General features: G+C 55.2%; 1 protein-coding gene and 1 long non-coding RNA gene across 10 annotated transcripts in view; one reads left to right on the top strand and one right to left on the bottom strand.

The window, feature by feature from the left end:
- Positions 1-14,317, bottom strand: part of FOXP4 (forkhead box P4) — a 51,334-nt gene that overhangs the window by 22,196 nt on the left and 14,821 nt on the right. For all 9 annotated transcript variants that reach the window (XM_058733887.1, XM_058733888.1, XM_058733889.1 and 6 more), the window contains exon 2: positions 10,581-10,803. In XM_058733887.1, coding sequence (XP_058589870.1) covers positions 10,581-10,787 — 207 coding nt within the window. In that variant the 5' untranslated portion in view covers positions 10,788-10,803. The remainder of the gene's footprint in view (positions 1-10,580; positions 10,804-14,317) is intronic.
- On the top strand, positions 1,043-3,684 carry LOC131514189 (uncharacterized). Its single transcript, XR_009262977.1, has 2 exons — positions 1,043-2,541; positions 3,485-3,684. It is a non-coding gene; the product is annotated as an uncharacterized LOC131514189 (long non-coding RNA).

Genomic DNA, 14,317 nt, shown 5'->3' with positions numbered 1-14,317 from the left:
TACACACTCCCCACCCAGCGAATGCTCACGGGGGGCCCACTGCACGTATATACGCGTCCTTCGCGGCCCCTTCTTAACTGCCATTGAACAGCTGAGCCACCCTCAGGCTTAAGCCTAGCTCCCCTTGGCACGGTTTCCAAATACTCACTTGTGTACCTCGGGGCACATGCCCCCCAGCAAACCTGGAGTTCAGATGCCTTCCCCAGCACCCCCTCCATTCCCCTAGGGAGGTGGCCTGGGCTTTCTTCTCCCAGATTAACTTCAGAAAGTAGAAATCTGACCTGAGTCAAAAGGCTCTGAGGGGCTTTGAAAAGAGGGAGATGGGGTGAAGGAAGGAAGGGAGGTGGCCACGTGGTCATCAGGAAAGAGTCCCTGCCTCTATCTGCCTTAGTGACCTCCTCCAGGTCTATGGGAGTCAGACAGATGCTCTTTGTCCTCCAAAAGTGGAGGTGGGGTAGAGAGGTAGGAGGTCACAGGTCAGGGGGCAAGCTGGGGGAAGAGGAAGGCTTGGAGAAGCTGGCCAGCCCAGGCAACCCAGAGTGGTGAGAGGGGAGCTGCAGGGGAGGGGCTTCCAGGGGAAGTTGGGGGGAGTTAGATTCACTCCCCACAGACTCTCTTGCTTTGTGGTCCCCTGGAGCACGAAATTACAAGATTTGTAGGAAAAAACGACAGGCCTGATAGTCTCAATCGGTGACAGGCCCTTCACTCGCCTTCGTGCCCTCCTCCCACTTGGGGCCTCCCCTGCAGGCCAGGTGACAGGGAGCCCAGCTACAGCCCCACTCACTTCTTCGTTCACATTACTGAGCGCCTGCTGTGTGCCAGGTGCTGAGACACACAGAAGCCAACGCTGGCCTGCCCCAGGACCCGTGGCTGCGGGGCTGTGACGACGGCCGCCCCTCAGAGCCTGAGTAGAGGCGAGCACAGGGCACCACAGCCCGGAGAAGGCAGCGGCACTGGCTGCACTGCCTGGATTCCCGAAAGGCGGTCTCCTCAGGAGGACAGGAGGCTGGCATAGCGACCCCCGCCGTACAGAGGAGTGAAATGGCCCAGCAAGTCCCGGGAGCTTGAAACCATTCCTGGGCTGGCAGCAGGAAAGGCTGGAGGAGCCCACAGGGGCCCTCAGGTCATTAGGGTCAGAGTGCCTGCAGGCACTCCATTCATTCATTCATTCATTCATTCATTTGTTCATTCAGTCTCTCACATTCGTGGCCACCCACCTTGCACAGGCCCTGTGCTCAGAGGAGACAGGGAAGTGATGGTACACAGGGTTGTCTTGTGCAATTTGCTTACAGAGCTCAGCCCTGACCCAACTGAGAGTGGCATGGGTACCATCTAAAAGTCACACTGTGCGTACCCAGGGTTAAGGGTGATGGGCAGACCCTGGACTTGGGGCCCAAGCTCCCCTCCCCAGATGGCCTGGACAAGGAAGGCCCTGACTGCTGCGTCCTCCAGTGTTGCTCCATTCCCCACTCCCTGCCACCGTCCACACATCCAGAGCCCCAGCTGGGGACAGCACTCTGGAAACTAGGGGTTCCCTCTGGCCCAGGATTCCCTCCTCCAGGGCGGTCACCCAAGGGATCAGGTAGAGCTGAGACTTTCTAAAGCCCCACCTGACTCCTAGCCACCACTCTGACATGCCAGGCATCCTCAATACTGGCTGCTGGCCCTGAGGCCTCATGACATCACCACTGCCTGCTGCTGAGAGCCGTGGGCAATGATGGCCCCCAACTCTGGACAGATCTAGCCCCACCTTCTCTGCTGATGCCAACCAGGTCATAGCCCCCGTGAAGACACCGATGTTATGAAATGTACCTGTGAGCCCCCTCCCCAGCAGCAGGCACACCTGCGAAATTCACTTTGGTCTAGGCTGAACAGGGTTGGCAGGGCAGGTGGACAAAGAGCTAGCATCGGTATAGGGCCTTCTAGATCTTGCTGAAGCACGGGTCACTGTCTCCATCTTACAGACAAGGAAACTGAGACCCAAGGTCCTGCGGCCAGGAAATGGAGTCCACACACCTCTGATGCCCCAGCTCCCTTCACCCACTGGGGGGCCTTCACGATGCTGTGCATGGTCTCTCAGGGCCTGTGAATCTCTCCCCTAAGCCTGTGTGCTTTCCGCTGTCTACGTGTGAAAGGGAGGTAAAACTGGTTCAGGCCAGTAGACACGACCAAGGCAGGACTCTTCAGAAAGCCAGGCTCAATGTCCCTTCCCTGAGGGCCAGAGATATCCGAAGACAGCCTTGGGTGGCAAAAGGCATTCAGAATCCCACACCAAGGAGGAGCCATCATGGCAAACCTAGGAGGGAGGGAAGGAGAGGGAGAGGGGGCTCAGGGGCAGAATAGAAAACTGGGAGTCATCTGGCCTCTTAAATCCCCTCTCTCCACCCCTTGGACCTAAAACCTAATCTTTAGCTCTGGGGGACTTGGGCGGATAAGGTCTAGTTTTCCTCAAAAGGAGGCAGCGGTGGGCCATTCAGTTCATGGACGCTGGTGGACATCTGGATGCACATCCCGGCTCCACCATACACTGGGTGACCTTGGGTAAGTCACCTCACCTCGCTGAGCTTCAGCTTCTGTCTCTGCAAAGTAGGAAGAACCCTGTCCTTAACCCCCAGGGTTGTTGTGAAGCGTACACGAGGCACACGGTAGTACTTACCACAGTGCCTGGTGCCCAGCGGGCCCTGAGCGGACATCGACTTTTGTCGTTACTATTAATCTGCCACCTTCCCAGGCAGCTCCCGGTCACTTGTCCAGTGCCACCCAGCAGGACTTGCTAACCAAACCCTCCTCCGGGCTACACCGCCCCCCTTTCCCCCTCAAGCCTAAGAACGGTCTTGCTAATGAAGGCGAACTCTCCTCCCCCCACCGCCCATTCAGAAGTCATTAGCAGGATCTCCACAATTAGGAACAAATGGCTTATAACGGACAGGCATCCAGGGAGGGCGGCTGGGATGGAGGGGAACGAAGCCGGAGCTCTGAGGGCCACGGGGGCCCGCTCTGAAAAGAAAAACAAGTCTCGGAGCAGTAGGGTCTCCGATCCGCAGGATGAGACCACACCCTCATTTCTGTCTCTGGGAATTCAGCGGGGAGGGACAGGCATCCTCTCCATGGGAGCCAGGTGCAGGGCTGTTCACTGGCCCCTTCCCCAGGCTGAGGATTAGGAGGGCGGGGATGGGGTGCTCAGAGACAAGCCTGAAGGGCTGAACTTTGAGAATGGAGCGGCAGAATCAGCCAGACCTGGCAGGCTGGAAGCGTGTTTTCTAAACTGCTGGTCATGAGCTAATGGTGGGTCATAATATCAATGTAGGAGGTCCAAAAAATAGGGACACATACACCAGTATGTAAGAAAGCATCAGAGTTATTAGGGTAAGCATAAGTATTGTTTCATGGAATGGTGTGTGCTAGGGCTCCACGTAAAATGTATCTCTTACAGTAGCTCTTAAGCTAAATGGTTTGTGAAGCATAGCTGTGGTTTGCTTCATAGAGGTGGCGATGGAGATACAGAGAGGGGCAGCGACATGCCCGAAGCCACACCAGAGCGGAAGCAGAGCTTGAATGGGCTCTGTGCAGGGAAGAGGAACCAGGAGCGGCCAGGCAAGATGGAGGACCTTCTAGCAAATTCTGGTTCCATTTGGATCGTGGTGAGGGGTGGCCAAAATAAAATCCAAACTTCTTTTGTCTGCATATAGCTAATTTGGGCAAAACTGAGAGAGAAATTATCTTGATATAGTTACTTTCAATTGGGGCTGGCTAGATTTAGGGGAAGGGGCATGAGGAGGTGATGGGGGGCGGGGGGGGGGGTGGGTTAGCCTATCCCAAACCCAAAGAGAGCCCCAGGAAAGCCCATCACCTGTCCCCCGCCGCATGGCCACAGTAGGACTCTCTATTCACTTATCGATAATTCAGCGAGTATTTGTGAAGCCCCATGGGGCACTCACACTGTCCTAGACACCGGGGACACAGGGCATTTGCTTTAACGGGGATTACATTCTAATGGGATGAAGCATATACTAAAGCAAAGCCAAACGGGTGAAGACATGGTGGTTAGCGTCACACAGAGAGGCTGGCTGGCTGGCTACTTACGTCATGCGGCCAGGGAAGGCCGCTGTGAGGGTGGGGAGGGAACCCTTTCAGGAGACAGTCTTCGTGGTGAACAAAAGAGCCCTGATGTGGGACTCAGCTGGGAGCATTATAAACTATGAAGGCCAGTTCAGCCGTGCTGAGTGACCTAAGAGGAAGTCCCAGAGGTGAGCAGGAGCCAGATCATGGAGGGACCGTGGTTTTCTTTCTCTCTTTGAAAACATTTTTTTAACATTTATTTATTTATTTTTGAGAGCGAGAGAGAGCACGAGCACAAGCAGTGGAGGGGCAGAGAGAGAGACAGAGAGAGACAGAGAGAGGAAGACACAGGATCCAAAGCAGGCTGCAGGTTCCGAGCTGTCAGCACAGAGCCTGATGCGGGGCTCGAACCCACGAACCGTGAGATCATGACCTGAGCTGAAGTTGGACGCTGAGCCACCCAGGTGCCCCATCTTTCTTTCTTTTTAATAAAAAAAAAAAAAAAAAAAAAAAAAAAAATATATATATATATATATATATATATATATATATATATATATATTTTAGAGAGAGTGTGTGTGAGTGGGGAAGAGGGGCAGAGAGAGAGAGGGAGAGAGAGAGAGAATCCCAAGCAGGTTCCACGATCAGTGCGGAGCCCTACATGGGGGCTCGATCCCATAACCCTGGGATCATGACCTGAGCCGAAATCAAGGGTCAGATATTCACTGCATCTGGGCAATACTTCATGCTTGAGGAAAAAATGCCAGAGGATTTTAAGGAGGGAGTGATATAATCTCTGAGGGTAGATACATAACCCACTCCTAGTAAACAGTAGGTGCTTAATAAGAACTTGTTGATTTGAATTAAATAGGAAGCATTTTTTGGTCTACTGCTTGAAATGCAAGTCCTCTGAGGCCAGAGAGTGGAGGAAAGGGGCCCAGGGAGAAGGGTCAGAGGTCAGTGGTCCCAACCACTAAAGGTACTGACCTAGAGAGATCCAGGTTCTCTACCAGCCCTGCTTTGTCCTCCAGCAGAGACATAAAAATTAAATGACACAGAGAAGGGGGGCAAGGAGGATGGGGAAGAGAAGACCATAAAACCCCCGAAGTGATTCTACACCTTTTTCCCTTGGAAAAAAAAAAAAAAAAAAAAAAAAAAAAAAAGCTTTTTGGAAAGGCTGTAAATTTTTTTTACACCAACCTCGTAAAAATGACATCGGCGCATTCTCAAATTAGAACCATTAAAATGAAAACCAGCAACGCACTGATACAAGCAGGCCCAGCCCACGTGGGTGGGAGACTCGGAGCCTGGGTGCACAGCTGGGTTTCAGGCCCCTTTTCTCACCAACGCCAGGAATGGCCGGCCTCCCACCTCCGGGAGATGAGAATTAACAAGTGACCCCAACTGCTCTGAAGCGGCTAAGGGGCTCCTCTGTGGCTCCCTCATTCCCTCCTGGCTCTGCGGGGGTGGCTTGATCGCTTGGGACGCCTCCCAGACCCACAGCAGCTGTGGGGTCTTTGGAAGTGGGTGTCTCTCCAGGTCTGGGATCAGAGCCACTGTGCGCCAGCTGCTACCCTCACACCAGTGCTTCTATAGGGAGCTCAAGTGTGGGGCACAGAGCGGGACATGTAGGGGCATGCGAGTCCCTTCCCAAGGACTCTCACCGGGCTTCTCAGAATAAAGGGGCTCCCCTGGTGCAAAACTAGCTGGCCCACCAAGGGGTGGCCCTGGGATGTGACCCTCTCCACTTTAATCTTTCACACTCAGAAGAGGAAACATTCAGCCACCACTCCCCCAAATTCTCCCTTCTGTCTCCAAATTCCCAATGAGTAAGGACAAGAACCCTGGGGTTGGCATGGGAAAGAGGAAGTCTCAGAATTCCATACCAGAAGGGAAGGCTAGCGGTAGAGTGGGCTGGCTCCCTCCCAGTCCCAGCAAAGCAAGGACCTGGGCCCCTTTTCCTGGGCCCAGGGCCTCTCCTCTGCCTTTTCTACCCTTCTTGCCCTAGCACCCTCCTGGGGACTTGGAGGCAGACACATAAAACAGGGTGGCCTTTGGCTTAGTAACCCAGGAAGGATATAAGAAGGGGGTTAAGGCCTTCTCCCTGCACAACCCCAAAGAATGCCTTCCTGCTGGGCCCTACTCACCGGCCCTCTGTTCCAGCAACGGTGGGAAAGTAGTTTCCACATGCTATGCTACAGCTGTTGGAGAGTCAAGGGCTTCACTGACAAGTTCCTAAGTCTCCTCTCTGGGGCGCTGGGGCCCCAACTCTCCCTTCAGGCCCCCCGCCCCCGCGCCTCCTGGGGAGGAGCTCATTCTACCAAAAGAAGAGTCCAAAAGGTGTGGGACCAGAGAGGAAGAGTAAATCTGGGGCATGAGTCCCAGGGAGAAATGGGCCCCAGACCCGAAGGCTGAAGACCACTGAGGACTGTGTGTGAGGTGGGGGGTGTCTGTGCTAATTCACCCTAGAAGGCTCCCCTTTCCACCCCATCCCCCTAAGTAGCCTGGGCAGAGGACAGCCAGATGGGGGAAGGAAACAAAAATGTCTTCCATTCTTCTTTTCCTCCTCTCCCTGACGTCCCCCCACCCCGACCATCTCTTAGGAGGGGGTGAGTTAAAAGCCCATTAATGTGCAGAGCCCCCCAACGTCTTTGAATCTCCTCACAGGATGTGAACAGGGTGGGATTTGGCCTCGGTTGCCACAGCAACTGCGGTGGGAGTTCCCAGACGCTAGGCAACCCTCCTGTGACCCTCGCTGACCTGTCACCCCCGAAACCCGAGGACAATGGAAGTGCAGGCTCCGGAGGCCCAGGACGCCTTTCAGCGCAGCCGCCAGCAGCCCTGCCAGCCCCCACCCTGCCTGGCCCAGCCCTCCCGGCCCCAGGTCCAGCTCTCCTGGGCCAGAGCGGCCTGGCCCGTCCCCAAGGCCTCTGTAGGCCCTCCACCTCCCACACTCGTCCCGGCCCTCACTGCCCCCCATCACAGAGCTCAAAGGGTATCCGTGCAGTCCCTGGGGAAAGCCCCCACACACTGGGAACATTTCATACAGGTGAAGCCAGAATAGGAGGAAATGCAAGGGCAACCTTCAAAGAAAAAAGCCATCAGAGGGAAATAAGGGAGGAAGGAGCCATGAGGAAGGAGACTCTGCCTTGGTGAAGGAAGGGGACGGGAACGGGAGGTGGCTGGCAGGTCTGTTGGGTCCAGGGTATTCTTTAATAGCTGCTGGGGATCATCACCTCCAGCTGGCTGGCCAGCAGGGTGCTGGTATAAATAAGGTTCGATGCTTGTTTGCTGAATGAATGCACACTCCAAGGCCTTCTTCTCGGGGAACGTTCTCCATAAGGGAGTGAGATTGGAGACCCCACGAAAGCCCCAAGGACAGAGTGGAGGTGGTGTGGCTCTATCACTCATCCATAAGCGGGTTGACAGGAGGGAGCCGGAAGCTGGGGCCTTGACGGCTGAAACGGGGCAGCCAGCCACGGACCCTCTCTCTAGTCAGATGGGGCCTGGCAGCCACGCCATGTCACCCCCTTACTCCCACCCCCCAGCCTCTGTTTAAACAAGCTCCCGGCCTGCTGTTGCATGGAAACGAGTGCCTGATCTTGTTCCAAAGTGATGCGGCCACCGTCTCTAGTACTGTTTGTTTCACCCTGAAGTCCTGTCACTGGCCTGACTTCTGACTTGCCCTGTTTATCTCTCTCTCCTCTGTCAACTCATTACTCCCAAAGGCTAAGACTGCATTTCCAGGGCTTGTTTACCTAGAGTGGAGGGACAGAGACCAACAGGCAGATGGAAACAGGGAGAGGGGCTTGGCGGCCCAAGGAGGCGGGATGGGACTAATGCACAGACTGTACACCCACCCCCAACCTCCCTCTACAGTGGCTCCTTAGGGCCGGCAGTGTTGCTTTTGTTTGTTTATTTTAAGAGCTTTTAGGGTTGGGAATAGAGTCCTCTCATACACTCACCAGCAGACGTTTAATTTAGCACCTACTATGCTCCCGGCCTTACTCCCTCCACTTCCTACAAGGGACTGTGTGAGGTGGCAGCAGCCAAAAGGAGGCTGTGTTGAGCCCTGAACTAGGAATTGGGAGACCTGGGGTCTAGCTGCAGCTGTTCCTGTGTCACCTGGACCAGCCAGTGCCCCCCTCACCTGTGAAATGGGAATAATAGTAACACCCACTTCCCAGGGCTGGGGAGGCAGTTAAATGACACCATGTAGGAGAAAGACCCAAAGCACCAAACAGAGGCAAGGTATTTGTTGGTTTGTCCTCAAAGGACTTCCTGGATGGGATGGAGGAGAGGGAGGAGGAACCCGTTGGGCCAGGCTTTCTTCCCTAGTTATTCTACTCCACAAACAATCAGGAACATTTGTTGTTGGGGGTACCAGAGAGTGTTACCCCTGAAGCTTTCCTCAAAGCCTTGCTCGTACGGGGGTAGAAGGACCGTCCACAGACTTTCCTTTTAATTGAAACATTTATAATTGTAATTTTGCAGGGTTCTCTCATAGTTTGGAGCCAATAGAACCTTTTTAAAGTCTCAAATATTTTCCTTGGCCCCAGGCCCCAGGCCCATAGTGAGCCCAAATGGATAAAACAGCCGTCCGCCTGCCTCCAAAGCTCCACCCCAGTTTATTTGTGAAACAGATATAGGATTTTCCAGGACTTTAGGATAGTCCCCAAAACAAACAGGAATAACTAGAACGTGGAATATAGATGGCAAAACATGGCTTGTATGCAATGCAGAATGAAGAAACCTGATCAGTACAGACAGTTCTGTCTCTCCCTGCCCTACACATCTCCCCAGTTATAGAGATGTCTGTGTTTACTCTGCAGTTTTAAGTAATTGTTTTAAAAGACGCTTTCCAGTTTCAGTATTCCCCCCACAGCCCATCCCCCACCACATTCAAATCTTTCCTAGCTCTGTGTGCATAGAGGTGAGGGAGGGGAAGAGGTGGCTGTATAAAATGGGTGGCCTTGGAGACTTCCGGTGGGGTGTGTTTGTTATTTTCCTAAGGGGTAGGTTTTGCCCTTTGACATTCTGTCCCCGGTAGGTGGCACAGACTCTGAGGGTCTCTTCCGCAGAGATCCTGCTTAGGAAGTCTTGGGAGATGCCAGCAAACTCCCCAGGGCTATCTCCCCAGGGAAAGGTGACAGGTCCTTCCTGTTCCCGTGTCCGTAGTCTGCAAGAGGAAGTGATTTCTAAAGTCCTCAGTTCGGTTAGTATCCACATCAACCACACACTGTGTGCAGGGATCTCACACTCAAATTGCACCTGATCCTAAAAACCCTGTACTTTAGGGTGTCAAAGAGGCCAAGGCTCAGGGAGGGCCCATGACTAGGTCAAGGTCACACTGCTGGTAAGAGGCTGGCTGGGACTTAACCTGGGTTTGTTCAGTTTGTGTTAGTGGTGGCTGAGCAACTCAGTACAGGGTGCTGGGCTTCCAGTCTGACCTTGGGTTCCACAAGTGTGGTGGGAAAGGGCCCCTTAGGGGCTATGCAGTTGAGGGAGGAGCCCCAGCGTGAGCCTGGGAGAGATCGTGAGGGCAATATGGGTACACACATCTGTGCACGCTTGAGGCATGGGCGGGGACTACATGTAGACCCAACTTTTCCACATTCCCAGCAGAGCCCCCAAGGGGCTGTGCCGCCAGTGTGCCTGGCTGAGCAGTCAAATGAGAGGAGAATCCCAAGGCTGAGGCTGGCTGGGCCGGTTCTCCTGAACTTGTCAAGCATGATTCTCCATTTTTCCAGGGGTGGGGCCATGGGGCCAGGGCCTGGGGCCCCTGCTCTGTCATCATCCAACCAGGCTCCCCACCCCAGAGCCTCTGGAACGTCAGCAGCTGGTCTTAAACTCCTGAACTCTGCAGTTGAGGGTGGGAATGACGAAGGGGGGAAATGGGAAGGGGGACGCAGATAGGGATCCCCAGTCTGAGCCCTAAAAATGGAGGCCTGACTTTGCCTGTTGCTCTTGGCCTTTTCCTAGCTGCTTTGGACTCTGGTACCTGGAAGTTTAATTTCTTCACAGCTTGGGTCAGGGGCCCAGGCAGACATGGAGGTGGGGAATGTTTTACAATACAAATAAAGTGAAGACAGTGTATACACAGCCCCCTTCCTCCAAGGGGCATGCACCTAAAGTGGGGTCTCCCTCTCCCAACGCTGTTCACTTAGCCAGTGTGCAGGAGGAGAGCCCAGGCGCCCAGCCATCCCAGACGCACACTCTCCAGCCTACTGCCCAGGCATCTGTCTTCGTGGGTCTTTCTGAGATTGCCCTAAGCTCCCTGACCTCGGGGCCTCCTGGGTCCCACTTCTCCTGGGAGCCCCCACTCTCCCTCTGCTGCCCCAAGGTGGCCACTAGAATTCGAGGGAGCAGGAGTCCTTGGAGGGCTGGCCCTTTTCAAGAAGGTTGAAAGTGAGGCTGCTGGGCAGTCAGCCTGGGGCCCACGTCGACGTCAGGAGGGAGAGGGAAGAGGCCAGGCGAGCCCCCTCTCCTCCTGGTGGCCGGGAAGGGGCGGCTGCTCCTACCTGTTGCTGCTGGAAGTGCAGCAGCTCCGCGGGGCTCATCTCGCCGTTGCTGTCGGCGCCCCCAGCCGCGTCCCTGCCCGCGCCGCCTCCACCGGTGCCCGAAGCCCCGGCCCCGCCGCCGCCATCCGCCTGCCCGGAGATGCTGCCCACGCCGTTCTGACCAGACGGAGCCGACCTGATTGTCTCCGAGGCGGATTCCACCATCATGTCGCTCTAGCGGGACCTAGTGGGGGAGGAGAGACGTGGGGGAGGGGCTGAGACTCCAGGCTGGACAGGGTTCTACCCCAGGGGCGGCCACCGAAACCCCTCAACACCAACAAAAAGCCCCTTAACCACTACCCCCCCTCCCCACCCCGCAACATCACACTACCGCTATCCTCTCCAGTCCTAGGGCATCGCCTCCTCCTCAACCTCCTGGAAGCAGCTCCTGGGAACCCTCTTGGGGGGCGGCCCCCCCTCCCAATGTCACCCTCTCCCCTCGGCCCCAGGGAGGGGGCAGCTTCAGGCTGAGGCCACCCCACTGCCCTCCTCCCCCACATTTTCTAGACTTCCAGGAGACCTTGGCAGGGAAGGGGAGGAGGTGATGCTTTCACCCCTGCCCCTGGGGAGGGTGGCATCAGAAACCTGTTTTGGCCTCTCCCTCCAGGCCAGGGCCGTGGGAAGCTAGGGTCCAGCTAGGATAGCAAAGGGATAGGTTGCACCCCAGCCCCACCAACATGAATGACCTCTCTGTATGTTCCCCATAGATAGAGACCAACCAGGGCAGGGCCTCCTTATAGGGTCTCCTTCCCCAGGACCCAGAAAGGCTCTAATCTATGTTTGTTCCATAGTAAAAATGGTTGCCCTTTTGCCCAGCACCTACTGGGAGCCACTCGGGTGGGCCTGGAGGTGTGCAGGGAAGGCAGCCAGTGGTCCCACGTCTCTGACCTTCCATTCTAAAGCCCTCAGCCCAGCACCTGGCCAAAAGTAGACACCCAATAACGTTCACTGTTTCTATAAGCACCATGGTTCCTTCTTTTACAGATGGGAAAACCGAGAGTCCAGAAAGGTCGCGGCAAAGAGTCAAGGTCTGAATCCTGTGCCCTCCCTCCCTCCCTTCCCTAGCTGCTTTTCAACGAGTGGTGGAAACATTCCCAGAAAGAGAGGGAATGTTTGGAGCGGTCAAAGGTAGCCAGGCAAAGGAGGAGGCCCGAGCTTCCTTCTACCACTCAAGGAGGTTCCCACATCTTTGGGGCAGGGGCAGGGGGCATGTAGGAGCACACTGTGACGTAGATAGGGGGCTTTAGCATCCAGGGCTGCTTTCAAAGTCTGCAGTGTCCCCAGTCCCCGGCTATCCCCAAAGCCATAGTCCCTTGAGAGGAACGTGGATTGCAGTTAAAAGGGACCTGGTTGGTACCCATCACTGATCTTTGACTCAGGTCTTAAACTCCCTTAAACCTCGGGTGCCTGGCTGGCTCAGTCAGAAGAGCATGTGACTTCTGATCTCAACGGGCCCCACGTTGGGTATAGAGATTACTTAAAAAACAACAACAAAAAACTCAGCCCTAACCCTCAGTTTCTTTGTCTGTAAAAGTTATTAATTTCAGCCTCTTAAGAGTTCTGTGAGGAGTAAATACAACAGTACACGTAAACCACTCAGGGGTATCCACTCCAATCCACCCCTTCTCCACCTGCCCTATTTGTAAGGCTGAAGACTCTCAGGCTTAGAGAGGCCAAGACCACATAGAGCTTGAGGAGTCTATGGAAGCCAGCCAGTGTTCTTTCTTCCCTTCTTGATCCCTTTTTGGCCTAGGCAGACCCACAACCACATGGGACTCCCCACAGGTAAATGGATGAGGGCCTTTGCAGGAAGCAGACCAGAAAGCTGCTGGGAGAGACTGGATTATTTCTCTGGATCTCTCTTGGCCCGAAAATTCTCTCCCTTCACTCCGGAAGAACTCTTTTCCCTCGCTCTGCTGGGCCACTTGCTGTTTTTGTCCCTGCTGGAAGCAGAGTTGGGAGCCATGTGAGGGTATTGGAGGGATTGGTGGGGGCGGGGGGACGGAGAGGTGCTAAGGGGTTCACGGGGAGCCCACCGGTCACGTGTGCCACATCGCTGCTCTTGTGGCCCCTCTCCATCTCTGACTCTAGGTTTCTTTGTCCTAGTGGATGGATCTGTGTGGCTTCCTGGGTGACCCTGTGCTGTTAGCGTGTCCCATGTTTGTGCATTTCTGTGTGTTTCCAAGGGCTTGTCTCCCCAGCGCCCACCCCCAGTGGCCTCTCCCACTCCTGAGTTCTGAGAGGAGGTGGGCCAGGGGCGAGGGTGAGGTTGGGGGCGATGGTTCGGAAGAGATTGAGCACTTGGTCCCAGGCCTTAATGGCCATGTCAGCCCGAGGGCCAGTGGCTGCCAAATGATGGATGGGGTGGGCGCCATCCTCCACCCATCAGAGCACAGGGCCCCAGCCCCCTCCTCCGAGCCACCCACCCTGATCCCTGCCATCGGCCTACAGAGCACCTTCCCCCACTCAGGCCTGGGCCCCAGCTACACATCAGGGGGATGGGGAGACAGCAGAGGCCCACTCTGCTTCCTCTCCCCCAATCCTGGCCCTGCTCAGGGTGGAGAGCAGCTGCCTGCCTTGATTCCAAGTCTAGCTTCTCTGAGATCTGAGAACTCCTGGGCCCCAGCGGACAAAGACTAGAGCCTCAGGGGTGTGTGTGTGTGTGTGTGTGCAAAGGAGAAAGGAAAGAGAATCCAGCACTTTCCCTGGGGTAAAGAAGAGTGCCCCCCCTTCCAACACTCACGCACACACACAGTATAAAGTTGTAGATCAGACAGCAAGTTTGGAAAAAGGGAGAAAAAAGGAAGGAGGCTCCTAACAGAGGTGTCCCTTTCTTTTCCGTCTTTTTATGGGGGGGGTGGGTGGGTAACAGAGCGACACCCAGTGAACAACATAATTGCTGCAATGTGGCGTGTAATAATAGCTATTCAGGGGCCGATCATTCATATTAAACAGGGTGAAGCAAGCCTCTCATTTGCATGCTTGAGATTATATGCATTTGAAAAGTCATTTCCGCAGGGTGTATGAATGGCATTAATTCCCATGTGGCACGCTCTGCCCTCTCCCGGGGCTTTCACCTCCTTCCATGCTCCCACCCGCCCACCAACATACACCCAAACCTGCACGTGTTCCCTGTATCTCCGCAACCTTACCTCCTCTACCCTGGGACACCCTGCCCTCTGAAGATGAGCACACCAGCAGCCTCATGCCTCCTGCCCATCTCTCCGCTGGGCATTCCAACAGCACTGGGGTGTTCCCTGCACGGTGGGTGAGCAGGCTCAGAGGGCCAGACAGCCAGGCACAGGGTGCAGACGCAGGCCTTTACAGCAATGCCCAGAGAGCCCGGACTCTGGCTAAGGAGAAGGCAGGGGCCTGGGCTCAGCCACAACCAGCTGTGAATCCTTTGCCTTCCTCCTCCTTTGGGGCTCAATTTCCCCCTCTCTGCATGGAGAGGTGGTCTTGAAGGTCTTATCTAACTTTGAAGCTCCAGGAGTAAAACTCCCTCTTCCAGCAGGTGCACCCGAAGCCACAGTGTTCTAGGGCCGGTGGGAGCCACCAAGGGTCCATTTGAATTACAGCTGTGGTCCCTCGCCCAAAGAAGGGCTCCACCCAACGTCGACCTGAGCTTCCTCCTCTGGTAATGGGGTGGGGGGGCCCCCTCCTTTTTTCACTCTGGCCCTTCCCTCTCTCTCCACACA

The sequence above is a fragment of the Neofelis nebulosa genome, chromosome 6, assembly GCF_028018385.1.
Source record: "Neofelis nebulosa isolate mNeoNeb1 chromosome 6, mNeoNeb1.pri, whole genome shotgun sequence".
Classification (NCBI taxonomy): domain Eukaryota; kingdom Metazoa; phylum Chordata; class Mammalia; order Carnivora; family Felidae; genus Neofelis; species Neofelis nebulosa.
Note: the sequence above shows the minus strand (reverse complement) of the source record. Positions and strands in the feature narration are given on the sequence as shown.